The 26,503-nt window shown below is 45.3% G+C and overlaps 1 protein-coding gene across 1 annotated transcript; it reads right to left on the bottom strand.

The window, feature by feature from the left end:
* Positions 1-538: 538 nt before the first annotated feature.
* LOC139833350 (uncharacterized) lies at positions 539-1,726 on the bottom strand. Its single transcript, XM_071823604.1, has 4 exons — positions 1,444-1,726; positions 1,247-1,357; positions 1,033-1,167; positions 539-959 (listed from the first exon to the last, which is right to left on the bottom strand). The coding sequence occupies exons 1-4, from the start codon at positions 1,708-1,710 to the stop codon at positions 765-767; spliced, it is 708 nt and encodes a 235-aa protein (XP_071679705.1). The 5' UTR covers positions 1,711-1,726; the 3' UTR covers positions 539-764.
* Between the last annotated feature and the right edge of the window lie 24,777 nt (positions 1,727-26,503).

The following is a 26,503-nucleotide window of genomic DNA, read 5'->3' on the forward strand; positions in this document are numbered from 1 at the left end:
CAGTGTGCGAAAAATTGACATGAGCTAATCAGTTAACCTAGCTTTCACTACGGGGACGACCAGCTACACCGACGGCCCCGCACCGTCGGCACAACAACGTTCACCGTCGGCACCGTCTCTGCCGACGGTCACCGTCGGCGTCTCCCCGTCGGCACAGCAGGCGTCGGGGTCTGCGCGTGCACCGTCGGCACAGAACTTCACCGTCGGCACAGCCGTACGCCGACGGCTGGACGGTGGCCGTCGGCCGCCTCATCGTCGGCACAGCCAACCAGTCACGCCGGCGCCGTCAACGTTCACTGTGCCGACGGTGTAACCGACGGCACAATTTTCTTTTTTTTTCCGTAATGGCGGCAAAACGGTGGCTGTTCAAACTGGAAAACGCACAACTGGCCTGGCTGTGCCGACGGTGTCACCGTCGGCCTGAGACCCGCCATTTGGCACTACGGGCTGTCGACGGTGACACCGTCGGCACAGCCAGGCCCGCTTTTTTTGTTTTTTGCCAATTTGGCCTCATTTGCTCGTAAAATTGCACAAAATGCACATATTATAGGATTGAATATGCAGTAACATATATAGCACCATATAGCACAAAGATATCACCGTATAGCACCAAATCTCACAAATATAGCATCAAATCTCACAAATAGCACAAATATAGCATACAAGACCATGGTACATACACCGGATCCACTACAAAGATGGAGCGTGTCATCATGTGCTAGTACAATGTAGAAACTATGGTGGTGCACCACCCGAGTGACGATCTAGCTACAGTGACGAGCTAGCTCCGAGTCGGTGAAGTGAGGCCGCTGTATCTCGACGGTGCTAGGGGAGGTAGAACCACGACGAGAGCCACCGGAACCAGAAAAATGCCGAGGTTCGGCAGAAGCACCAGGAGAATGGCGACCGGGGTGCATCGGCGTACCACAAGGAGTGTCGTTCCCGGATTCTCCCAATCCCTACATGTTGGAGGGAGTTAGCAACTTAGCCATGTCACACCAAGTTAGCAACTTAGCCAAGTTAGCAACTTACCGGGGTCAACTGACGCTGACGCTTGTACATGATATAGAACTCCTCCTTGGACGGGAACACTGGCGTCGGCCCCGGATGAGGTGGCTCTGGGAGTGGTTCCTCTCGCACTCCAGTCATCATGAACCGAGTGAAACTCTGCAAGAAACGGGAGAGATAGCTCAGATTCAAATATGGGGACTTATGATGTTTTGCAACCATAGAGATTGAAACTTACCGCCATCTGGTTGCTCGTCCACTGGACATAGGCATCTTTCACAAGGTCATGCTCCTTAATCTTCTCGAGATACTCCTCGTAAGCTACTGCATAGGCCTCCTCGAGCTGAGTCTACAATTTCAGAAATAATGCGTCTCATCAACATAGCCATTCAGGAACAAGAGTCAAAACAGAGGATGAAAGTGTGGATGACTTACATCAACCTCTACCCGAGAACGGCATGTAGTCCGCGAGGAGGTAGCGTAGCTGCCGGAGGGGAGGGTAGCCTTGATCTGCGTGAAGTTCCTCTGAGGCTTGAAACCCCCAGCAAGGCAGGCAGGACGTCCATGCGGCTGGCCGGACCCCGCCAGCATCATCGCCACCTCGTCGACCGGCTCGGTCATAGGGTCCTCCACCTCTGGATGGAGCTTGGCGTACTCCTCGCAGTATCTTTCCTTGTTCTCTTTGGCCTTGCCGTAGTACATCTCAGGCGCGGGCCGAGGCTCGTTTGGCCGTCGGCACATGGGCTGGCCGTCGGCACATGGAGTTTCTCCCGTAGTGTTTGGTGGCCATGTCTAGCTTTCGTTTACATTATTGCAGCTTTATGTAGGAGTACAACTTTTCTTCACTAAAGATGTTTAGGGGACTTTGCGCGGGCAGCAACTTGATCTTGTCCTACTACCTCCGTTCGAAAATAGTTGACCTAAATTTGTTTAAATTACATGTGAATTTACATAAATCTGAGTCACTCGTTTCAGAGGGAGGAAGTATTTCCTTTGTGGCAATGTTTCTCTTGGTTACATGCCTTCCTACCTAGTGGAGACAAATTATTCATGCTGGTTGTTGTGTATTGCATGGTACATTTGTCCTGTCAGGAATTAATAAAAAGAATTACCTTTGAGAAGTTTACTAGTGTTAGTTTTTTGCCCTGTAGTGACCAATGGAAGCTCGAAGGAAGTACCAAGGTGTTCTTTCTCGTTGTCGAAATATACTAGTGGGCACCGGTATTACCAATTACTGGAAATACAGGTTCAAATACCGTCCAAGATTTTTCAAAGGAAATTAAATTTATCGAGAACTTATCAAAATTCTTTAAATTTCGTGTACAAAAGAATTGATAAATACCGGCATTTCTTTTACCAGTGGGTCCCGGGAGAAACGGTTATCATCGAGATTTTGGAAATATCGGCCGAGAAAAAAAAACTAGACTGGGAGTGGATTTGTTGTTAGTGTTCTATCTAGCGAAAATTTAATTCAGCTCCGTAATACATATGCTCCTCTAGCAGGAAATAGTTTATATGCATAAAATAGTACCGATGCTCCTTAAAAACATCATGCCGCCAGTATTTGGTTAGACTACGTGCCAAAATCTACACCGCCAATATGCTGGGCCTAAGAGCAACTCCTAGGCCGGGTGGGATGGTATACTTTTTTTTTCGCCACAAGTAGGAACTCAGTCCTTGGTAAGACTGTTCGCATACGAACACATCACCGTGTACCTCCGACATCGAGCGCGATATGCAAGACACGTCACCGGAGGAGGCTCGCCGGAAGCGCGATACGCAGGACAGTCCGGCGGGCTCTTTTGAAAATCCGAAACCCCACACACCCGGGAGGGACCCCGTCTGGGCGTACAACGGTGATGGGCTGCCCTAGGTCGGTTCGCCCGCTCCTAGGACCTCGTATATTGAAGCTCTCCAACACGAAGAACACCGACGAACGAAGAGCAGAAAACAAGAACGAGAGAGAAAAAGTAAAGGTTTGTAGAATGGTTTTGCGATTGTGTGTTGTTGTTCAATCGGCCGTCACCCTTCATGTATATAAAGGGCGGTTGGACTTTCCGTGCAAGATAAACGGTTGGATTCACGTCACAAACCCTAATTAGGGTCCAACTCGAACAAGTAAACCTGAAATTTCCGTAACTGTTCGGTCAGAAACCTTCCTGCACCTTCTGTATCATTTTTGAGGCAGCAAACGATCTCGGATCAAAATATAGTAAACAGCAAAGTTGTTCGTGTCGAAAAACCGAAGAACTTTCGTGTTGACAACTTTTTCATCTGAGCTCAGATTGATCATTAAATTGAGGTTGCAACAAAAACGATCAATTCCAACTTTCTGCCTCAGCCTCAGCCTCGGGTCGCGCCTAACCTTAGAGACCTCTATGGTCGAGCGGCCGAGACTCGGTAATTCAGGTTTTAGCTGTATTTTAGCTCCACAAGTTGCATACTAGCTCGGATCGCGATGACTCAAAAAGCAAAATTGCTTGTCTCGGCGAGACGCACAACTTTGGTATCCATCATTTTTCATTTTGAGGCCATCTCAAAATTTCACTTTTTAAGGCAAAAAACGACTCTCAACACATGCCCCCTGTTTTTCGGCAAAACTTGTATGCCGAAAAATAACTTGCACTATATTTTGTCTAAGGACGATATCAACACTCCATCGGCCATTGATTCTTAGGGCGATAATTCTGTATCGGCCATGTATGCTAAGGGCGGTAATTATATATCGGCCATATGCGTGTTCATGCTTCTTACCACACACTCGGGTAGAAATTTTTCAGATATCTTCCATTGAGAGCTCGAGGTAGTAAATTCCCCTCCATAGATTCCACCAAGTATGAGTTTCCAGGAACTACCCTCATGACCTTAAAAGGACCTTCCCAGCTAGGAGACCATTTGCCAAATTTCTTGTCCTTCGAACCGACTGGTAGGATTACTTTCCAGACTAAGTCGCCAACTAGGAAGCTTTTCAACTTCACCTTTTTGTTATAAGCTCTTGCTACCCGCAATTTATCCTTCTCTATGTCTCTCAGAGCAGTTAAACGTTTATCAGCAACCTCATCAATGTTGTCCATCATCAAGTCGTGAAAATCCATTGCCGATAAATCATTCTGCTTGGCGAACCTCAAAGCAGCCAGATTCACCTCTACCGGTAAAACGGCTTCCTGTCCATACACAAGTTCATATGGAGTTACCTTTGTAGCACCATGCTGCCATCTCCTCGGATAATCTTCAATCTTCTTCTTGATGAGCTTGATCAAAATCTTATTACTTGATTCAGCTTAGCTTGTGCATAATATGGAGATGAATTGAACATCTTTATCTTATAAGATTCGGCAAACTCTTTAACTTCTTTTGACAGAAATGATGAACCTTGATATGTAGTCAATGTTTGAGGAATGCCGAATCTATGTATGATATGCTCAGTTATGAATTTGATCACCTCCTTATGGGTCATATTTCTGAGAGGTATCGCTTTAGACCACTTGGTAAAATAATCAGTAGCTACCAGCACGAACCGATGCCCTTTTGAAGAAGAAGGATGAATCATACCAATGAAATCCAATCGCAAACCTCTAAATGGCCACGGCTTGATAATAGGATTCAACATAGCAGCAGGAGCCAACTGAATGTCACCAAACCTTTGACAAGCCTTACATCCCTTATAATACCTGAAGCAATCATTGATCATCGTCGGTCAATAAAAACCTGCACGTCGCAATAACCACTTCATCTTGTGTGCTGATTGATGAGTACCACATATTCCTTCATGTACCTCTCCCATAGCAACCCTTGCTTGATCTTCACCCAAGCACTTCAAAAGAATACCATCAACTCTTCGGCGATAGAGATCATCATCCATCAACGCATACTTAAAAGCCATTCGCCGAACAGCCCTGTCCATCCTCTTGTTAGGATCCTGCAAATATTCAACAATAGGTCTTCTCCAATCTTGTTCACCTGCACTAGATCCTTCATTAGCGACCGAATCAATGGGCTTTAATTCGGTCTTACCTATGTCAGCGAGAGCAAACATCGGCTTATGAGATATATGAAAAACACCACGATCAACATGGTAGCCAGATGCTTGTTGTGCTAACTCATTTGCATTCCAATTCTCTTGCCTAGATATATGAGCAATACTAAAGTAATCCAAGGTAGCAATCATATCTAGACATTTATCAAGATACATATTAAGTGATTCGTCGAAACATCGAAAAACCTTGGATATTTGTTGTACCACTAGCAACGAATCACCAAAAGCCTCAATATGTGTAGCACCTACAGCAGCTAAAAGTTCCAGCCCGAATAATAAAGCTTCATATTCGGCTTGATTGTTTGTGCAAAAATATTCTAAGCGGCATGATGCTTCAAAAACAACACCATGAGGAGATATATAAACAACATCAACACCCTGACCATTGCTACAAACTGAACCATCAAAGTATAACCTCCATGGTACTAAAGTTACAAAGTTAGTATCAATATCATGCTCATTATCAATCCGATGTTCAACAATAAAGTTAGCAACAAATTGGCCTTTCATAGATTTAAGGATTCATAAGCTAAATCATACTCAATTAAAGCATAAGACCATTTACCAATCCTACCGCTAAGAATTGGTCTATGCAACATATATTTAATGACATCGGTTTGACAAGCAAAAGTGCATATGCTCGACAATAAATAATGCCTCAGCTTAATGCAAGCATAATATAAGCATAAGCATAATTTCTCATTGAAAGTATACCTCGTCTCAGCATCCAGTAAACGCCGGCTTAAATAAGTGATAACATGCTCTTTTTCTTCGGTCTCTTGAGTCAAAACAGCACCAATGACAGCTTCCTCCGCTGCAATATAGAGCCTAAAAAGCTCTCCATTTTAGGCGCCCTTAATACGGGAGGAGTAGACAAACAAAGCTTAATCTTCTCAAATGCTTCTTGCTGTTTTGCCCCCCAGGCAAAATCATCATCGTTCTTTAACCGAAGAATAGGACTGAATGCATCAACCTTCCCTGACAAGTTCACTATGAAACGCCTCAAATAATTAACATTGCCAAGGAATTTCTGCATATCCTTTTTGCATGTCGGGGCTTGCACTTTCTGGATAGCTTGTATCTTCCTGGGATCAATCTCTATGCCATGTTGATGTATAATAAAACCCAAGAATTTTCCAGCCGATACACCAAAAGCACAATTCAAAGGATTCGTCTTGAGCCCATATTTTCTCATTCTCTCAAAAGCTAAGCGCAGATCGGCTAAATGAGATTCAATAGCATCTAACTTAACGACAATATCATCAATATAGACTTCAAGTATGACCCCAAGCAAATCATGAAAGATTAAATTCATAGCCCTCTGATATGTCGCACCAGCATTCTTCAAACCGAAAGTCATTACTGTCCACTCAAATAAACCAACAAACCCGGTACACCAGAAGACTGTTTTGAATGCATCCTCTTCGGCCATGAAAATTTGGTTGTACCCCGCATTGCCATCAAGAAAACTGATAACTTTATAACCAGAGACATCATTAATAAGCATATCGGCTATTGGCATGGGATATTCATCTTTGGGTGTAGCTCTATTCAAATCTCTGAAATCAATGCACAACCTCAACTTGTTGGACCCCTTCTTACCTACAGGCACAATATTAGAAATCCAATCCGCGTACCTGCAAGGCTTAATAAAATTAGCTTTAAGCGAACGACCGATCTCTTCCTTGATCCGGTCATACAACTTGGGATTGAATTTACGAGCCAGTTGTTTATAAGGTCTAAAACCAGCTTTGATAGGCAGCCGATGCTCAACTAGTTCCCTGCTCAAACCAGGCATCTCATGATATTCCCATGCAAAGCAATCGACATATTCTTTTAACAGTCTGATCAATACACTTTTCTGACCGGCTTCCAAATTTTTGTTAACAAACGTCGGCCTAGGAATTGAACCATCTCCTATGTCCACTTCTTCCAATGGATCAGCCCGATGTGAAAACTTGTCCCAACTTGTCCATATCATCTAGTTCTTCTATGGACTCATACGTATCGTTCTCACTAGACCGATATTGAACAAGCCGATTCTGCAACCACTCTTCGTTGGGATCCATTTAAATCACATATTTGGGAGCCGATTATTATAAATCAGCTTTAAAGAGACGGGCACAAAGCCATTCTTCGTGGCACTAAGAAAATCAAAATCTGAGAGGTCGCGCCCTGTCAAACAAGTAGCATTGGGATGTTGCCAATCCACCGGTGAATCGGCCAAAGCGATACAAGTTGAATTATCCGCATGGACAACCTCAACCTCATCATCAACCCACTGTATCAAAAACTGATGCAAAGTAGATGGCACACATTGGTTTGCATGGAGCCAATCGCGGCCTAATATAACATTGTAATTACCTTGCACTTCAGCAATAAAGAAGGCGGTGCCCATTTACTCCCCACGGTGAGCTCCACACTCATGACACCTTTGGCCTCTGTTCTCTCTTTGCCTTCAAACCCACTGAGCACCATGTTGGTCTTCATTAAATCATTCTCATTAAGGCCCAATTTTTTGAAGACTGAGTATGGCATAAGATTCACCACTGCACCACCATCAACAAGCATTCTAGCAACCGGTGATCCGTTAATGTGTCCCTTGACATATAGCGGTTTCAAATGCTTCACCGGTTCTTTTGGTTTCTCAAAGATGGCGTTCTTGGGACCAAAGTCTAATTGCGCTACCTCCCCTTCTTCATCTACTGCACGAAACTCAGAGGGTAAGTAATAAACCATATTCATATCCATACCTTCCCTAACTGGTGAGTCCTCAAAATCCACCAATTCTTCATCATCTTCTGATGTAGGTACCGAATCAGGAGTGGTAGGAAGTGGTGTGGTCAATTCATCAATGTTCACGTCCTTCTCTTCAGATGAAGTGGTAGTTGTTGCGACCATCGTGGGAACTGCAACACCTTCCACTTTCTTGAGCATCCACTTCTTATATGGTACAGGGTGAGTCTTATTGAAAACCTCATCCCTCCACTTTTCAGCTGTATGCTCCACCTTCTCTTGGTTCCTCATGCGCTGCAGTCTCCTCTTCTTGGTTTTTGTTATTCCTAGAGGACACCACTTCGGTTGAGTATATTTAGGATCTCTCGGCTTGGACTTGCTTGTGCTAGCTTCATGATCGTTAGCCAAAGATCTTGGTGGAATAGTCAGTATAAGTTTTTTAGAGTTAGCCGGTTCATCAACAACAACCGGCTCCTTGAGTTTCAGCTCTTGTGTACCTATTATGACTGAGCTGACATTAGTACTAATCTCTTTCTGCTTGCTACTCTCTGGAATTTCAGCACATGGAGATTTAGGATGCCACTTCATTTTATCATCTCTTGTAGATTTCTGCGATGACCGATTAGTATTGTAACTCAAACGGTCTCGAACAGGCCTGGTAATCCTATCATGCACAGATTTCCTGGGTGCAGCCCATCCTTGATGAAAAAACGTATGGTGCCATTGGGGTGTGCATCCATCCTCCATCGAAGTAATATGGTGCATACGGGGGTGGCGCCATCCATGGCCTCGAAGCCCACTTCTCATACGGCCTTACATGTCGTGAAGACCTCTCCCTTGGAGGTGATCTTGGATGCTTCACATGTGAAGACTGGTTTGTGTTGGAACCAGCCTCTTGGTTTGCATATTTAGACAACAACATATCGAGGATTGGCTTTATTCGCTTGTGTTGCACCTTAACCTCATTAGTTTTCCACTTGCCAACTTCTGGACTCTTGGGCATGATAAACTTGGCACGAACATCCCTTTGCACTTGTGATTGCCCCCCGAGTGCAGGATTTTTTATGGTGATCTTCAGCGTCTCCTTGCCATTGGGCTGCTTGCCAAGAACAATCTCTCTTCCCAAGTCCTTGTTGTCACCCCTTCTGTTCCTGGGCTCACCAACAACAACATTATTTTTGTTAGCGGATCCGGCCGCCTCTGTCCGAATTAAGACCTTTTCCCCTTGCAGCTCCAAAGTATTCATTGGGAATGGCTGCTTGTCAATTTGCAGGTTAGCAAAGCTTAATCGTCCATCATTGATAGCCGATTGTATCTGTCGTCGAAACACATTGCAATCATTAGTAGCATGAGAAAAAGAATTATGATATTTGCAATAAGCACGCCGTTTTAACTCCTCAAACGGCGGTAAAGTGTGAGACAGTCGAATGTATTTGTCTTTTAACGTAGCATCAAATATCCTATCACATTTGGCTACATCAAAACTGAATATCATCTCATCTTCACGATTTTTGCGAATCGGCTTAAGAGCATCACAAGTATAAGGTTTGGCCTTTGAGGGCCAAACAAATTCAGCAGCATAAATATCAGCTTCATCGTCCGGATTGTCACTATTGTATTCTACTCTGTTTATGCGAGGACGATCAGACTTAGACCTATGCAAATCTTTTGTTTCTTTGCTTCGGCTTTCTTGAGCCAAAGCTCTTTGTAAAATTGGCTAATACTTAGATACTCATAACCTTCAATTCTTTCTTTAATATGAGTTCTTAAACCATTAAGAACCAAGTCTTCCATGTCTCTTTCGGTAACCACCAAACTATAACATCGGTTTTTAGTATCTCTAAATCTCTTGATGTAATCGGTGACCGATTCATCATGTTTTTGTCTAACCGATGTAAGATGCGATAATTTAAGCTCATTATCACCACTATAAAAATGTTCATGAAATTTCTTTTCTAGATGATACCAAGTATTGATAGAACCATAAGGTGAAGCAGAAAACCATGAAAAAAAGGTACCGGTTAAAGACAAGGGAAATAAACGCACTTTTAAAGAATCAGTATTGCCAGCTTCTCCCAATTGTGCTAAATATTGACTAACATGTTCCCAAGTTGTCTTATTGTCCACCCCATTAAATTTAGCAAAATCAGGCACCTTGTCGCCTTAGGGGTACGTTAAAGCATCGAAATATTCCGGATAAGGTTTTTGATACATTCGACTTACAGGTTTCGGCTCAATTCCGAAGTTATCATAGAACATCTTTTGCAATTCTGACCTAAGTGTGGCCATGTTTTCGTCTATGGCGGACGAATTTACTTGTGGTGATTGCACAGGAGCAATAGCATTACTAGCCATGGGATTTACTCGTGCTGCTGGTACTGAATTGAAATTCGGCGCCATGTTCGTGGCTACTGGGCGTGGGACTTGATTCGGTGGTATCACCGAATAAGGCACACTCCTAATAGGACTAGGGCATGTTCGTGTAGTCATGATCTGACTATCTTGGCTAAAGTAAGGATTCATCGGAGTCTCACGAAGAACTGCCGATGAAGTAGGTAATGTTGGATTAGGGTTTCCTACAGCAGCGCTTGTACCAACATTAACAGAAGCATCAGGAGGCGTGTTTTTACTAGCTTTCAAGTATTCCACCATGGCATCATAGGCTTGACGGCTAGACTCAGTAGCATAATAATTAATTGCAGCCAATTGATCAGCAGAAAATAAGCTAGTACTTACAGAGGGCTCGGCTGGATCGCCGAGCAGTGGTGGAATCTTGACCTCCCCAAGCGAAGTGGCACCACCTTGGCGGTCCTTCTTGAAGCTTTCAAGGAACGTCTCTCTGTCTTCCTCCTCTTGCCTCTTCTTCAAAGCCTCGAACTCCTCCTTGCGTTGCTTTTCCAGCGCCTCAAGTTGCTCTTGACGCTTCCTCTTGAGCGCTTCATAGGCTTCGAGTTGTTCCGCCGAAAGATCATCGAAGCTAGGATTGATGATGTTTTCGGCGCTAATCTCAGCAGGCTGGGGTAGCTTGCCGTATGACATGATGATCTTCCCAGCGGAGTCGCCAAAAAGTGTGTTCGCACACGAACATGTTACCGTATACCTCCGGCGTCGAGCGCGATACGCAAGACACGTCACCGGAGGAGGCTCGCCGGAAGCGCGATACGCAGGACAGTCCGGCGGGCTCTTTTGAAAACCCGAAACCCCACACGCCCGAGAGAGACCCCGTCTGGGCGTACAACGGTGATGGGCTGCCCTAGGTCGGTTCGCCCGCCCCTAGGACCTCGCAGATCGAAGCTCTCCAACACGAAGAACACCGACAAACGAAGAGCAGAAAACAAGAACAAGAGAGAAAAAGTAAAGGTTTGTAGATTGGTTTTGCGATTGTGTGTTGTTGTTCAATCGGCCGTCACCCTTCATGTATATAAAGGGCGGCTGGACTTTCCGTGCAAGATAGACGGTTGGATTCACGTCACAAACCCGAATTAGGTCCAACTCGAACAAGTAAACCTGAAATTTCCGTAATTTTTCGGTCAGAAACCTTCCTGCACCTCTCCTGTACCATTTTTGAGGCAGCAAACAATCTCGGATTAAAATCTCGTAAGCAGAAAAGTTGTTCGTCTCGAAAAAACGAAGAACTTTCATGTTGACAACTTTTTCATCTGAGCTCAGCTTGATCGTTCAATTGAGGTCGCAACAAAAAAGATCAATTCCGACTTTCTGCCTCAGCCTCAGCCTCGGTTCGCGCCTAACCTTAGAGACCTCTATGGTCGAGCCCCCAAACTCGGTAATTCAGGTTTCGGCTGTATTTTAGCTCCACAAGTTGCATACTAGCTTGGATCGCGATGACTCAAAAAGCAAAATCGCTTGTCTCGGCGAGACGCACAACTTTGGTATCCATCATTTTTCATTTTGAGGCCATTTTCAAATTTTTACTTTTTAAGGCAAAAAACGACTGTCAACAAAGACAAAAGGGGGCCACAAACAATGCAGATAACACACACAGACACACATCGTCTCCTCCACCCCACTCCACTCCTCAAACGCAACATCACGTGTATCGCCGCATCGCCATCCCCCCCCATCGCCGCATCACACCGCCTGCCTCGCCGCATCTCTCACACTCTCCATATTCTCGATCCTCCGTCCGCCCCACATTGCCTCCTTTCGCTGATGAGTGTTGCGCCCCTGTCTCCCTTTTTTATGATGTTGGATAAAATCGTTAGATAAAATTGTTGGTCTAATTTATTTTATGTTAGTGTAGTATAACTTGTTGGTGTATTGTAAACTGCTTGTGTAGTATAAACTGCTAGTGTATTGGGAATTTCTAGTGTAGATAGTGTAGTGTAAAATGTTAGTATTCAAACTATTTCATTATATTTTAAAGATATTCTGGTCCAACGCAAATAAATTGATAATCCTACATGAATTTACTTAACCGACATTTGATAGATTATCGAACCTGGATTCCAGCGAAAAGACTTGAATTCTAGGAGGACTATAACGAGGAGGACGATAGACCACGGTCTACTCAAAAGATAAATTTTGGTTTGAGTCCACATCGCGAGATGGCCAGGGCCATTAGGAGGTTTATCGAAGAATAGGGTTATTTGCTTTTTTTAAAAGGATAGAGATGGTAACCCATAGGGGGTGAATAGGTTCTACAAAATGTATTTAAATTATTTTGCAATTTGAGGCTTTTGAATGGGTAGGTGAGTCACTGGGGTAAGGATGACAATTTTACCCACGGGTACGGGTACCCGCGGGTACCGTACGCACATGGGCAGGGTATGGGTACACTTTCATGCCCATGGGTGGTACCCATACCCTGCCCGCTAAGTCATGGTACGGCACGGGTATAGCCTCGTACCCACGGGTATACTCATACCCTGCCTATCAATTTCTTATGTGATACATCAAATTTTGTTGACTTATGAGTTAAAATGTGAGAATGTGCTTTTTATATTTTTTTTATTTTTTAGTACTCAACTACCTGTTATTGAGTTGAGATAATTCATTTTTTCAATCAAATTTGTTGTCGAGAAATGTAAAATTGCGAGTGACTTATATACAATTTGACCTACCCACCGGGTACCCAATGGGTACGGGTACCCACTGGGGATGGGTATGGGTAAAGTTTTATACCCGCGGGTACGGGTATGGGTGGAAGTTTGTACCCGTTGACTATATGGGCATGGGTATGGTATTGCTCTACTCTACCCATACCCTACCCATTGCCATCCTGTAATATTCCAGAACATAGGACCAACGAAGGGTAGATGTAGAAATGAGATGTGCATTTCATCGCAAAACAGGGGAAATTTTCGCGCCTTATTGCATAAAACCTAAGAGGGATCGAGATTTCTCATTGCTATTAGGGTTAGAGCAATGTGAGTGCTATAAATTTTGACATGACCTCTTTTGAAACTTAGGGTTTTAGGAGAATATTTGATTTAACATTTCAAATTTGAATTCAAACAATAGAAGTAATAAGTAACAATATATAAATGAATTATGAATTCATAATTCAAAAGCACATCACACTTACATAAATAATTCAAAATGAATTTCAAATAAATAGAAGAGCTCATAAACGAAACCTTGAGCTTTATTGATCATACACACATAATTACATTGTCTTTACAATATTCAGTTATACAAGAATGAGCTATATAATAAAGAAAATAAAAGAAGATTAGAAGTATTGATCTATAAATAGAAATCCTAAACTACTAGTCTTGATCTTCTTGTCCCTGGATCAAATGGAGCTTTAAACCTGCATAGACATGGAAACTAGCCAGAATGTGAAATACAAGTGTCAATGCCACTAGTCAGTGTCCAAAACCATGCCAAAGAGTGAGATAAACATCAGCAGACCAAGTTAGAGCAATGATGGGCTCAAGTTCCCATCTGAAGCAGACACACAGCTCACAAGCTGCTGTGCATTAGCAACACCCAGGCAACCATGGCATAGTCACCATAGTGCACATGCCTGTGTGTCAAGGCAAGGAAGAGCCACCAGAGACTACAAATAGGTAGAACCAGCTGGAGTGGTCATTCTAGACGACCAGATCAACATCAACCAACAGCTAGGAGTGAACAGTAGCAGTTCATAGCTATTCTTGCTCAAGAACACAAACCAAACCCTAGAAACCATCCAGTTCTCCAAACCAACCAAAGCAAGACCAACCAGAGACATGTGAACATAAGCAAGATCATCTAGGAGCAAGTAGGAGAAGGACAAGTAACCAAAACCATCAAGCAAAGCTCAACATCAACCAAACATGACCATCTAGGAGCTGGAGCAAGGTATAACTTATACCTGGAGTGGATCCAGTGGATCCAATCCATCTCTTAGCATGTCACACAACATAAGTATGAGCAGATGTTTCTGAGCCGTACCCATCTCCTCCTGTACCCATCTCCTCACGTGCCCATCTCCTCCCGCATCCGCGCGGCGGCGCCGCGCCGCGCCGGGTGCCCCCCCAGAGACTTCCCTCCTCCTCCCCAGCGGCTCCCCTCCTCCTCCCGTCGCCGCCTGAGGTGCCGCCGGGCAAAGCCCTGGAGGCGTGGGGCGGCGGTGGACTTCCTCGGCCATGACATCCGTGGGGGCGTGGGTTCACGTCTCTGGCGGCGGCGATCCGCATCGGGCTGTCGACGGCGGTGCCATGGAGCGGCGGTGACCAGAGGCGGGAGAGGATCTCCATCGTTTGGCAGGCGGCGATGGTGGTTTGGGTCCGATCTGGGTCCTGGCGGGCTCGGGTGGGCTGTGATCATACTGCTGCGGTCACAATGATGCCGGCTCCGTGCATGTTTCTGGGTTCGTTCCGAGGCAGGAGGACACCATGGACGACTTTCCTTGGCATGGTGGGCGGCCTCATCCTTCGCCGGAGGTGGTCGGCTGGTTGCTGGGGTGGCGGATCACGAGATCCGTCTACTCCGGCGATGAAGATCTAGTCGACGACGAGCTAGCGATGAAGGGGCCACCGGTGAAAACCGCGCCTTGACATCATTCTTGGCGGATGATGGCGGCGGCTATTGGCGTCGTTCCCTTCCAAAGGCATCATCTTTGCTGGCCTCTACGCTGGCTCTTGCCGAGTTGGGGACTAGCAGCTGTCGGTGAAAACTGTGCCACGATTGGCGCACGATGGCAGTGTTAAGCGTCGCTTCCTTCTTGAAGGCATCGTCATCGCAGTCTGCGGCTACTCACTTGTGCTGCTCCGCGGGAAACACCTAGATCTGGGTCTCCCGGATCGGATGATGACGGTGCTTCCTGCGTCGTTCTACCTCTTGGGGCATCATTTTTGGAGCAGCGGCTGGATGGAGGTGGATCTTTGGTGGAGTGGTGTTCATCTACCACGTTGACATTGATGATTCTCGGCGGCCTGGAGCTGCAGGGTATCGAAGACGGGCGCGGACTGCAGGACACGTGCAGGATGGTGGAGCTGTCTGGCGTCATCGTGACATCGACGACAGGTTTGGCAAGGTCAATGCGTTGATCCTTCTTGAAGAAGGGTGCGAGGAAGACGGCGGTAGCGATTTCCGTGGCGTGTGTGTTGGCGTGCGCTGAGAGTCTGCTTGACTAGATGTGCTTCTCACCTGCTATTGGGTGGCTTAGGAAGGCATTTGGTTGTTTCGATGATGTGAGTTGGTGTATTGTCACCCCCTTCATGCCTCTGTAGGTTTAGCGAGGTGGCTTCGAGTTTGATCTTTTGTATTTCTCTTGTAATATGTTGCGAATAATCTAATAAAAAAAGCCGTGTGCATCCCTTGGATGCAGAAGCTGGGGCGATTTTTTCCCCCATTTCGAAAAAAAGTATGAGCAGATGCTCATGCTGGGGTCACATCACTTGGTATTGACCAAAAATTGGTGGCAGAAAGTGAGCAGCTAGATCCAAATACTATCCAGAAGCTATTCTTGTGCAAATAGATCAATATAAATGCACAGATACCAAACCAGTAGAGTAGTACATAGATACTAGAGGCTACAGAGACCACCTAGCTATTCCTAGCCAATTAAACCATTAGTTTATGCATATTTTCTTCGCAGACAAGTCACAGTGGCATTTATATGAATTATGATACCCTATTGTACAAGTAACAATGATTTTAGCCAACAAGAAATGATCCAATAGTGAGAGCAACCCAAGCAGTAGCTAGGCTACAGTGGTCACATCAACCACAAGCCATCCAACAATCAAAATTTATAAGTCATCATTATCCATGATGGATTCAGACTTTGTAGATCTTCCAATTGATATTGGAGATATCATTCCATACAAATCCATGCATATAATCAACACTACATAAGCAGTTCATATACAAATAATTAAACAAGGCATGAATATAAGATAATCCATTACTTGATAAGCAATAGTATCACTGAGAGGAAACCAGTAGGATGACCATAGGCATCCTAGCCATTGAATCATGTTCAATGTGCTATGGAGGGCAACAACAGTTCACCAACACATGGTTAGCAGCTAGAGCAAGCTTAAACTACTACAGTAGCTTAGGCAAGCATCCAAATTATCCAAGAATTGAACCTGTAACCTAGCCACTAGCATGTATTGATCCAAATGGATCAATTGGATCCAGTATAGGTCACAGGAGAGCATCACAGGCATCACAAGTGTCAGGCTTTTAGCCACTGCCAACTGCAAAAGCCACCAGTAAACAATTAAGCAGCAGTAGGCCTAGACAAGCAAGAGCATGGCACCAGTAAGCCTAGGCATTGCACTAGGATAGTATAGCAAGTGCATAGCAGCAGTAGCAATGGGAAGCACAGTAGCAGCACACATTTGGCCAGTGGCCAGTAATGGCATGGATGGCCAGAGCAAACTAGAGAGAAGGAAGGGATGCTAAGGGCATCAGGAGAGGCATTCCTATATGATCTCAGGATCATCAGGAAGCAAGGAAGAAATTGATGAACAACAGAGACATGGAGGCGCACAGAGAGGTGGCAGAGAGGAAGGAGAAAGAGGAGAACCTTACCTACGCCTGGAAGCAGAGGCTACGGCATGGCGAGGCAGTGCCCGCGCGGCCGTAGCAGCTGCGAGTCCAGGGTAGACGCCGACGTTACTCCGACGAACCCAACCACCAGCACAACACCCTGGGGACAACGGAACAGGCGATGGCACAACATCACCCGCGCCAGGTCAGTCCCAGGCACGCGCGAGCGTTGACGATAGCAACTGCATCTCACCGGAGACACCAAATCGCCGGAGGCGATTAGTCTCTAGATCCAACACAGAGGAGATCTGGAGCAGGAGGAAGCAATGGACAAATCCTTTTTGGATTGATAGAGCGTCGCATGGGGGTTTGAACGCGACCGCTGGTGTGGCTAGAGGTGGCCGGAGTGAGCCGGAGCGTAGCGACGACTGTGGCGCGACGCCACCGCCACGGGATCGCCTTAGGTTAGGGTTAGGGTTCATGTTCGAGAGAGAGAGAGGAGGGGAAAGTGAGGCCGGTGGGCCAACCGACCTGAGCGGTCCAGTTCAACCAAGTGGTTGACCTGACATGTGGGACCAGGGGTAGTTTGGTCATTTCATAATTCAAATAACCTTTGTACTTTGAAAATTCCCAAATAAATTATAAATACCTCCAAAAATTCAAGAAAAAATGGAATAATATATTAAAAATAATACTTAACCAGAATAAAATAAGAAAGAAAATAAACAACACAAGTTCAAATTTGGAATTTTTTACTTAAGTTCTAAAACTTGGAATTTGAAATTTGAAATTTTCTTGGATATAAAAATCAAGGAAAATTCCAAATGAAATTTAAATATTTGTTTATCAAATATTTTCAAAATAAAATTCTATTATTCCAAACCTTTTCTTTTAAGGGATTTATATTTCTATGCCCTCGGGTCCTTAGTTGTGCTCAGTTTTCCCGAGCTCCTTAGTTTTTCCTCAGTTTTTCCTCAGTTTTCCCCAAGTCCTTGTTTGAAACGCGCAGAAGCAGCTCAGACGGCAGGATTGCCGTTTAGTTGACCGTTCCGTGCTGACGTGTGGGGCCGTGTCGTGTGGGCCCGCGTCGCGTGGGGCTGGTAGAAAGGGACCGCGTGGGACAGGACGAGATAGCGTTTGGTTGCACGTGAGCAGGAGCTGGGTTTTATCTCTCCCGGCCCAAATTGGCATTTTCCCTTCTAAGAGTACATTTTCCGCCTCCTTCTCTCTGCCTTTTTTCACCTAATTAGTATCAAATCTAGAGAAGCTTGCATTTCTGTCTTTCTTCAATTATTATTTGTGCCTTTTGGCCCTCCTTGTTTGCCCAATATGGCAGCAAATCTAGTAGGGAGCCCAATCTAGTACTCCATCTGGTCCATATGTATGTAGTTAAATCTAGAAGCAAATCAACAGGGAATGTACAATAAATTCACACGGTCATATAGTAGAATAGGGATAGATAATAGGGATCCCTCCCTAGATAATAAGCTGCATACAGTAGCCAAACATAGTAACAGGTTCGAGGTTCTTCACAGCACCATCATACTAACAACATAACAACAAGGGATCCCTAGCTAACAACAAAATAGGAGGCAGCAGCAGCACACGTTGACAAGGTATCAACTTGTCAATGCCTATGGATTGTAGGCTAGGGTTTAATTGGAAGTAGAGGGTAAGTAGATCTCGAAGGTTTCAGCCGAAAAGTACTCGACGATTATGAAAACTAGGGTTTGCAGACAATGATTCGATTGATTCTTCGTCCCTCGACTCCCCCTTTATATAGGAGGTGGAGCGAGGGATTCGTGCTATACAAGTTTACAGAGTCCGGGACGGTTTCTAACTCATCCCGCCAGATTACAAACAACACTTCCTATTACAACTCTATCTTTCCTTAGTAAATCTTGGGCTCCCGAATCTTCTTATTCTTCGGGTATTGGGCCTCCAGTAAACCCCGGGTACCATCTTCGGCAGGCCCATTTGGGATGCCTATGTCAGTAGCCCCCGAGATTTTGCTTGAATCGTAGAGTCAGGGAAAATCTCCACTGTTTATTTTTATTCGGAAGCTTTAACTTTTTTATACTTCTTCACATAAAATTCTATATTGTACAGGGATAATGGTAGTTGGGGCTAGTTCATCTGACGGATCAGGTACTAGTTAACTGCTCTAGTGGCAATCCGCAAAAACCTACTTCAAAATCACGTCCCTGGACATGATCTCGGGATACTGGTGTAAACTTCGACAGGTGCCGCTTAAGGTCTTACCATTCTGTCGAGTCCCAGTCAAATTTATCGGGTACCTAACGCGTCCGTTAGGATTTTTCTTCGTATCTACTGATACGGATAAAGGTAGCAGAGCGCAGTCTTTGGCGATGCCACGCCCAGCAGAACGGATCTGGGGTCTTACCTTCGCAGATTTGCGGCATTCAGAAATTGATCGCAACTTCGGCGTTCTGAGAATATATTGTCGAGTGCTTTTCCGGCTGTTGGAATGGCACATTTTATCGAGTCACATATGACTTATGTTACTCTCCCGATGGGAGTATATGTAGAGTTAACTATAACTCGAAATATACTCTCTTGCTTTTCTATTTTTCCTTTGTTAACTTCATCGGGCACGCGAACAGCGTTCCCGATGGGAGTAGCCCCCGAGGCTACAACTAAGAACTTGTGCTTGGTTGTAGGCTCAACATTTTAGTCCACCTTGTCGCTATATTGTCATTATTTCCCAATATGATCTCTTTCTTCTTCTTCTCTTTTTTTTTAATCTCTCGGGTGCGCGAACAGCGCTCCCGATGGGAGTAGCCCCCGAGACTTCAGCCAAGGACTTGTGCTTGGTTGTAGGCTCCCACAATTTCTATATTGTCATACTCGAAATTTTACTTTTTTCCAAAGTAGCCCCCGAGCATTTGGGCAAAAACTTGTATTTGGTCAAAGGCTCCCGAAGTATTGAATAATTCTTTCTGTCGCCAATCTTCTTTTATTTTTCTTGTCGACATGCTTCCCTTAATCAAATTTACTTCATCCTTCTCGAATAGTCGTAATTTTTCTGCTCTGTGGGTCCATTGTTTCTATCATGTTGACACGTCGTGCAAGTGGGGGACACACGTCCTCCGCTTTTCCTGGCGCACGTACGGTAACGCCTATCTCAGTAAAAATACTGTTTTGCCCTTGTATCTAGAAGATCCATTCTCACCACACGATTTCTTCATCCAACGGCACACTGCCTCACCCGAGTCTTATATAAACCTTTCTTCAACCTCCGTTCATCCCCTCGCTTGCGCCGCTCACCTGTTCCTCTTCGCAAAACTCCCCCTGCGCCCAACTCTCTCCAATCTTCCGCACGCACACACATTGCTCTACCCATTGCCGTTGATGCCACCGCGCACGCGTCTGACTCGCCACAGCACCCCGAAATCCAAGATGGCCGCCGAGGATCTTGAGTGGGAGAGATCCAAAATCTCCAACCAAGACACCAACACGCTGAAGAGGCTTGGCCTCATGAAGAAAGAAGGCGCCATCCGCTTCCCTAGCGAAGAAAGCTACCCCAATCCTCCAATGGAGTACCGGGTTAGTTTTGTTGATCATCTAATCCGCGGCCTTTCGACCCCAATCCACGATTTCCTCCGCGGCCTTCTTTTTGTTTATGGGATTCAACTGCACCAGTTGACCCCCAACTCAATCCTTCATATTTCTATTTTCATTACGCTTTGCGAATGTTTCCTCGGAATCCCTCCCAATTGGGCTCTGTGGAAACGCATTTTCTGCCTCCGCCGCAATGGCTCCCACAACGCCACTTATAACATAGGTGGCGTTGTTATCTGTGTCCGTACTGATGTCGACTACTTCGACGTCAAGTTTCCCGATTCTGTCCAAGGATGGCGCAAAAAGTGGCTCTACATTCACGAAGAAAGTGCCAACTCCGTTGAGCACAACATAATCCCCTTCGACGGAAGTGCCAAAATCCAGCGCCGCCGCTCCTGGGATGCCGAGGCTTCTGAGGAAGAGAAAAAGGCGACAGAGGCACTCATGTCTCGTATTCATCAACTTCAAAACACTCGAGGCAAGGAGCTGTCTGGTGTTCAAATCACTGCCTACTTCCTTAAGATTAGAGTGCAGCCTCTTCGTGCTCGCAAAAATCCCCTTTGGACGTACTCTGGTAAAAATGACGCCAACAGAATCTCCGATGATCTGTCCACCAAGGACTTCGAGAAGTTGCTTCGAAGACTTTCTCGTCTGGGCAAAGACCCAATTCCTTCCCCAAGTCGCGTGGAACCGTACAGCTCCACCAATCCACTCCCCGAGGTATTTTGTCTTCCCGAGTTTTTATCTTGTTCTGCATCTCATTGTATTGTCTTCTCTTTAATTTCCTTTTTGTCACTATTTTTACAGAACCATCCTACTATGACTTCCCTTCCTCCTCTTCCTGAGGGTGGAGAAGTCGAAGAAATGGCCATCGTTGCCGAAGATACTCAAGGCTCTTGTTCTGAAAGTGAAGTCGCGGGTTCTCACAAATCTGCGGCTTCTCATGAAAAAGAAGTTGAGTCTGAAGCCAGTGAGTCAACGCAGTCCCTTCCTCCTGCTGTTTCTCCAAGGAACAAAAGGAAAAGAACTGATGCCGAGGATTCTGGCACCTCTAAGGCTAAAGAAGTTGTTCCTTCCCATCCGAAGGCAGCTTACGATCCTTATGTTGAATCCCTCGTCAGCTCGTAAGTCGTCTTTATCTCTCTCTATTCTTGTACTCGAAATATTTATCTTGTCTTGCTTTTTATACTGCCGATTTTTTGATCAACAGTGATGAGGAGGAAGAAGTACCAGTTACTGACGTGGCTCCTCGGACAAGCACGTCACGTACTGTACTTGCCTCAGACACGCTAGTTGAAGGAGAAGAAACGTCGCCTCCTCAACAAAACGTCGTCACCACTACTCCGCCATCAAGCCCCCGTGCCCCTTCACTAAAAAGGGCAAGGGTGGAAAAGATTGTTGATCCTGCCCTCGGTTGGGCAGTTAAATCGACTCTGCTCTTAGATGATGTAAGTTTGTCGACATCTATATTTTTCTTATTTTGTTTTGTCACACCTTTTCTCTTTTTCATGCCGATGTTTCTCTTCTTTGTGTTCACGTTGAACAGCCTATGATCAAGGATCTTCTCCGCATCGGTTCCCAATTTATTGGGTACCGTGAATGTGCTAACAGAGCCGAAGGTAACGACTTTCATACTTGCTGTTTTTCCTTAATTTGTCACTCCTGTTGCTCGCCGCGATTTTTGATCTTTCTTCTCTCTATTTTCCATATCTTGACAGAGAAACTTGCAGAGAGGCCAACGAACGCGCCGACGCACTTGCTCAAAAACTTGAGCAAAGTGAGGCGGCTCGCAAGAAGGCCGAACTCGCCGCTAGCAAAGCCAAGGTCGAAGCCGATGAAGCTAAGGCGAAAGCTGCTGGTGTCGAGGAACCGCAGAAGAAACTTGAGGATGCGACAGCTGCCTTCGATGAGCACAAAGCTGCACAAGCTTCTCGTGAAGAAGGAATCCTCAAGCGTACGAAGTCGCAAACTCGACGTACTATGAGTAATATAATCAATCTCTTTTATTTTATTGCACTTCCTGTTTCTTGGTTGTTGACTAATGTCTTGTCTTGTGTGGCAGCCCAAACAAACCAGGATTTTGATCTCGGATAATCCCGTCAACGATCCTCTCCTTGACGCACTTTCTCTTACGGAGTTTCACGGGCGCGAAATTCGTGAAGGCGTGGCGAATGCTAGTGCAGGATTGTCGGCGTTGTTCCCTTACTTCTTCCCGAAGAAAGAAGAACCCGCAACTTTCCTTAACCTCGCCAAGATGTTCAATACTTCGGAAGACCTTGGACTGAAGGTGCGCCAAGAAAATATGAAGGTCGCCGTTGAGAACACTGTCGCGTTGGTTGCGATCGACAGGACTATTGACTGGATAAAAGTTGGCGACACCGAGCAAATAGAGCGATCAAGGTGGAAGTCACTCGATTAAGGCGGCCAAGCCCAACACCAAGAAGATCTTGGCGTATCTCGGGATTAAGCCATCGTCGACTCCTAGCTCGTCAAGGCCGGAGGTCTAGTTGCATGCCTCTGTTTTTCTTTCTATTTCTTTTGCTCCTGTCGCCAAAGTAGTCATTTGGCGACACGTACTTCCTTAGCTCCACTGTAATGTCCTTGTAATTATTCCAAGAAATTAATGAAAACTTCTATCTTTGCTGGTTGTTTGATGTTGTCTTGTTTAAATTTCAGTTGATATTTGACAATTATACTCCATCTGCCGCTCCTTCCAATGTTTCGCCTTCTTCTTCCCACGCGAGGAGAGCTTTTGCTGATACCGCTCCTGTCGACGATACCTTGTCGCAAGAACTGGATGAACTTCGGCAACAACTTCAGTATGCGAAGAAGCAAACACTTGTGATGATGGAGCAATCTCGTAAGTCATCTGAAGCCGAAAAATTGCTCTTGACAAGCTCACGAGGCCGTGGCTGCTAAAGAAATTGCTGCTTCCGAAGCTGAAAAGGCGACTACTCGAGAAAATTTCATGCTCGAATTAATGAATGAAGCCAGTGCAGATATGTCGGGTATGCCTGTTTCATCCTCTGATATCTTCCATCTTCATGCTACTGTCTTTTTAAAGGTTTCCACTTCTTTGTTTTGATAGGTGCCTTTACTGATGCTGCTGCCGAGGAAGAGAGGGTAAATGCTAGGACAACCCTCCTTGTTAATCTTTCCCTGGACCATGGTTCTTTGTTTTGGGCTACCCCAGAAAGGACCCGCCAAATTGTCAGATTTCAAGATCGCGCCTCTCAAACTCGTGATTTCCTTGACTTCTGTACCAAGACCTTGTCCATGGTTTACAACTCCATGTTTCCTCGGAACGTCCAGCCAAAAACTCTTCCTGACTTGATGGAAAGGTTCAGGGATGCTCGCAGTATCCATGATTTTGTCAAAGCTCAACTGGTAGCTGGCGCTGATTTGCTCTTATCATGCTCCGATCTGCCACTCGAAACTTGACCTTACCAGGTTGTCGAGAAAGTTCACCAAAAGGTAAAACGTCGGAGAGTTGGTGTTGATAGGATTAACACGAAGGTTACGCCTATAGCCGAAGAAATGATTGAGGACCTGCTTCGGATGGATGCCGACTTTTTTGCCGATGGCCATTATGCCGATTTTCTTGGTGCTGCTCCTGAAGAAAACAGAGTTACTCTTGATGACATATTGAATCAAGATTAGTTATTTTCTTCTTGTAGATATTTTTTGTTTGTAATCCATGACTATATTGTAAAGCAATCATTATATTTCTCTGTTTGTCTAGCCCCCGAGTGTTTCGGTGTATATTTGCGAGGTTTTGAACCAAGGCATTTATATATTTATGGCGGAGATGAGCCCCCGAGCTTTTTATTGAGTACTATTTTGTATTTCTATTGTCTCACGAGGTATTTGAATACCAAAGCAAGGCTTTTCTTTTGTCGATGAGCTATATTTGAAATTCGTCGGAGCAAAGACTTTGATCATGTCGATAAAGAAGAAAAGTTATACTGTCACTATCTTTATTATATTGCAGCACCGCGAGCCCGCCTCATTAAAAACCTTCTCCGGCCCCACTCGGTGCCCCGAAAAAGGAAAAGAGTGCGTCTGAAAACTCGCGGGCGTTTCAGTACATTGAAGTTTTACAAAGACTATATTTCGACTCTAGGCGTAGAACCGCCTAAGTTGCGCCACGTTCCAGGGGTTTGGCTCCTCCACCTGTCTTCTTGTCCTTTATCCTGTATGCTCCTCCTCCGATTACCTCCGTGACAATGTAAGGACCAAGCCATGGTGACTCGAGTTTTTCATGACTTTTTTGCGTGAGCCGAAGAACTAGGTCTCCCACCTGGAAAGATCTTGGCCGTAAACGTCGACTGTGGTAATTCTTCAAGTCCTGTTGATATTTGGTTACCCGAGATAATACTTCATCTCGAGCTTCATCAAGTGCGTCAACGTCATCTTCTAACGCTTTTCTCGACGTTTCTTCATTATATTCAGCGACACGTGGAGAGTTATGCTCTATCTCTATTGGTAGTACCGCTTCTGCTCCATGAACCAGGAAAAACGGAGTTTCCTGCGTTGCTGTGTTTGGTGTTGTTCGGATGCTCCACAACACGCTTGGTAGTTCTTCTGGCCAGGTATGTCGAGCTTTTTCCAGTGGTCCTAATAAGCGCTTCTTGATGCCATTGCAGATGATGCCATTGGCTTTCTCGACTTGCCCATTGGTTTGAGGATGTGCAACTGACGCAAAGTTTAGCTTGATACCCACCTCTTCGCAATAATCTTTGAATTCATGGGATGTGAAGTTACTGCCGTTGTCTGTGACGATGCTGTGTGGCACTCCAAATCTGAAGACGAGGCCTTTGACAAATTTTACTGCGGATGCTCCGTCTGGTGAATTTATCGGCTTCGCTTCTATCCACTTTGTAAACTTATCGACAGCTACCAGCATGTACTCTTTTCCTCCTGGCCAGGATTTGTGTAACTTGCCTACCATATCAAGTCCCCATTGAGCAAAGGGCCATGACAATGGTATTGGTGCTAGCTCTGCTGCTGGAGAATGAGGTTTTGCGGCAAACCTTTGACACGCGTCGCAAGTTCTTACTATGTCCTTGGCGTCCTCGATTGCTGTCAACCAGTAGAATCCTGCCCGAAAGACCTTGGCTGCGATAGCTCGACTACTTGCGTGGTGGCCACATATTCCTTCGTGTACATCCTTCAGGATTATTCTTCCTTCTTCGGGTGTGACGCACCTTTGCAAGACGCCTGAAATACTTCGCTTATACAATTCTCCCTTGACCACCGTGAAAGCTTTGGAGCGTCGAATTACTCGCCTTGCCTCAACTGGATCGTCGGGTATTTCTTTCCTTAGGATGTATGATATGTACGGTTGCATCCATGGTATTTGTATCACCATGACCAGGTCCTGATCTTCTTCTTCGTCCTCTTGCTTGTCCTTGGTAGCCCCAGGGTTTCTTCTCCTTCTTTTTGATTTTGTCGACTTAGTGGATCTCTCTGTTATCTCTTCCCAGAATACACCTGGCGGGACTGCAAGGCATTGCGACCCGATGTTTGCAAGAACGTCGGCTTCGTCGTTGCTCAATCTACTAACATGGTTTACTTCACATCCATCGAATAACTTCTCGAGCTCGTTGTACACCTCCTTGTATGCCATCATGCTATCATTGATTGCGTCACATTGGTTCATAACTTGCTGTGCCACCAACTGTGAATCGCCAAAGATTTTCAGTCGAGTTGCTCCATGAGCTTTCGCCATCTTCATCCCGTGTATTAGAGCCTCATATTCTGCTTCATTGTTAGATGCGTTAGGGAACGTCATCCGAAGGATGTACTTCAATTTGTCGCCTTCAGGTGATATGAGTACTACTCCTGCGCCAGCTCCTTCTAGTCTTTTGGACCCGTCAAAATTCATGGTCCAAGTTCTCGACAAATCTGGAGGTCCTGTATTTTGCAACTCCATCCACTCTGCGATGAAGTCCGGCAGAACTTGCGACTTGATTGCTTTTCTTTTTTCATACGTGATGTCCCGAGGGGAAAGTTCTATTCCCCAAAGGGAGACACGACCCGTAGCTTCTGGGTTGTTCAATATATTTAACAAAGGAGCTTCATTGACCACTATGATCGGATGTGCCGAAAAATAGTGACGCAATTTTCGTGCTGTCGTGAACACTCCGTATGCTATCTTTTGGTACTGCGGATACCTTTGTTTTGAGGGCG

This window comes from Lolium perenne, chromosome 7 (assembly GCF_019359855.2).
Source record: "Lolium perenne isolate Kyuss_39 chromosome 7, Kyuss_2.0, whole genome shotgun sequence".
Taxonomy (NCBI): domain Eukaryota; kingdom Viridiplantae; phylum Streptophyta; class Magnoliopsida; order Poales; family Poaceae; genus Lolium; species Lolium perenne.

Coding starts and splice junctions, on each gene's coding strand:
- LOC139833350 (XM_071823604.1), bottom strand. CDS start 1,710: ATGTACTACGGCAAGGCCAAAGAGAACAAGGAAAGATACTGCGAGGAG. Junction 1,358..1,443: donor GTTCTCGGGTAGAGGTTGAT/GTAAGTCATCCA, acceptor CTGAAATTGTAG/ACTCAGCTCGAGGAGGCCTA. Junction 1,168..1,246: donor GGACGAGCAACCAGATGGCG/GTAAGTTTCAAT, acceptor CGTTTCTTGCAG/AGTTTCACTCGGTTCATGAT.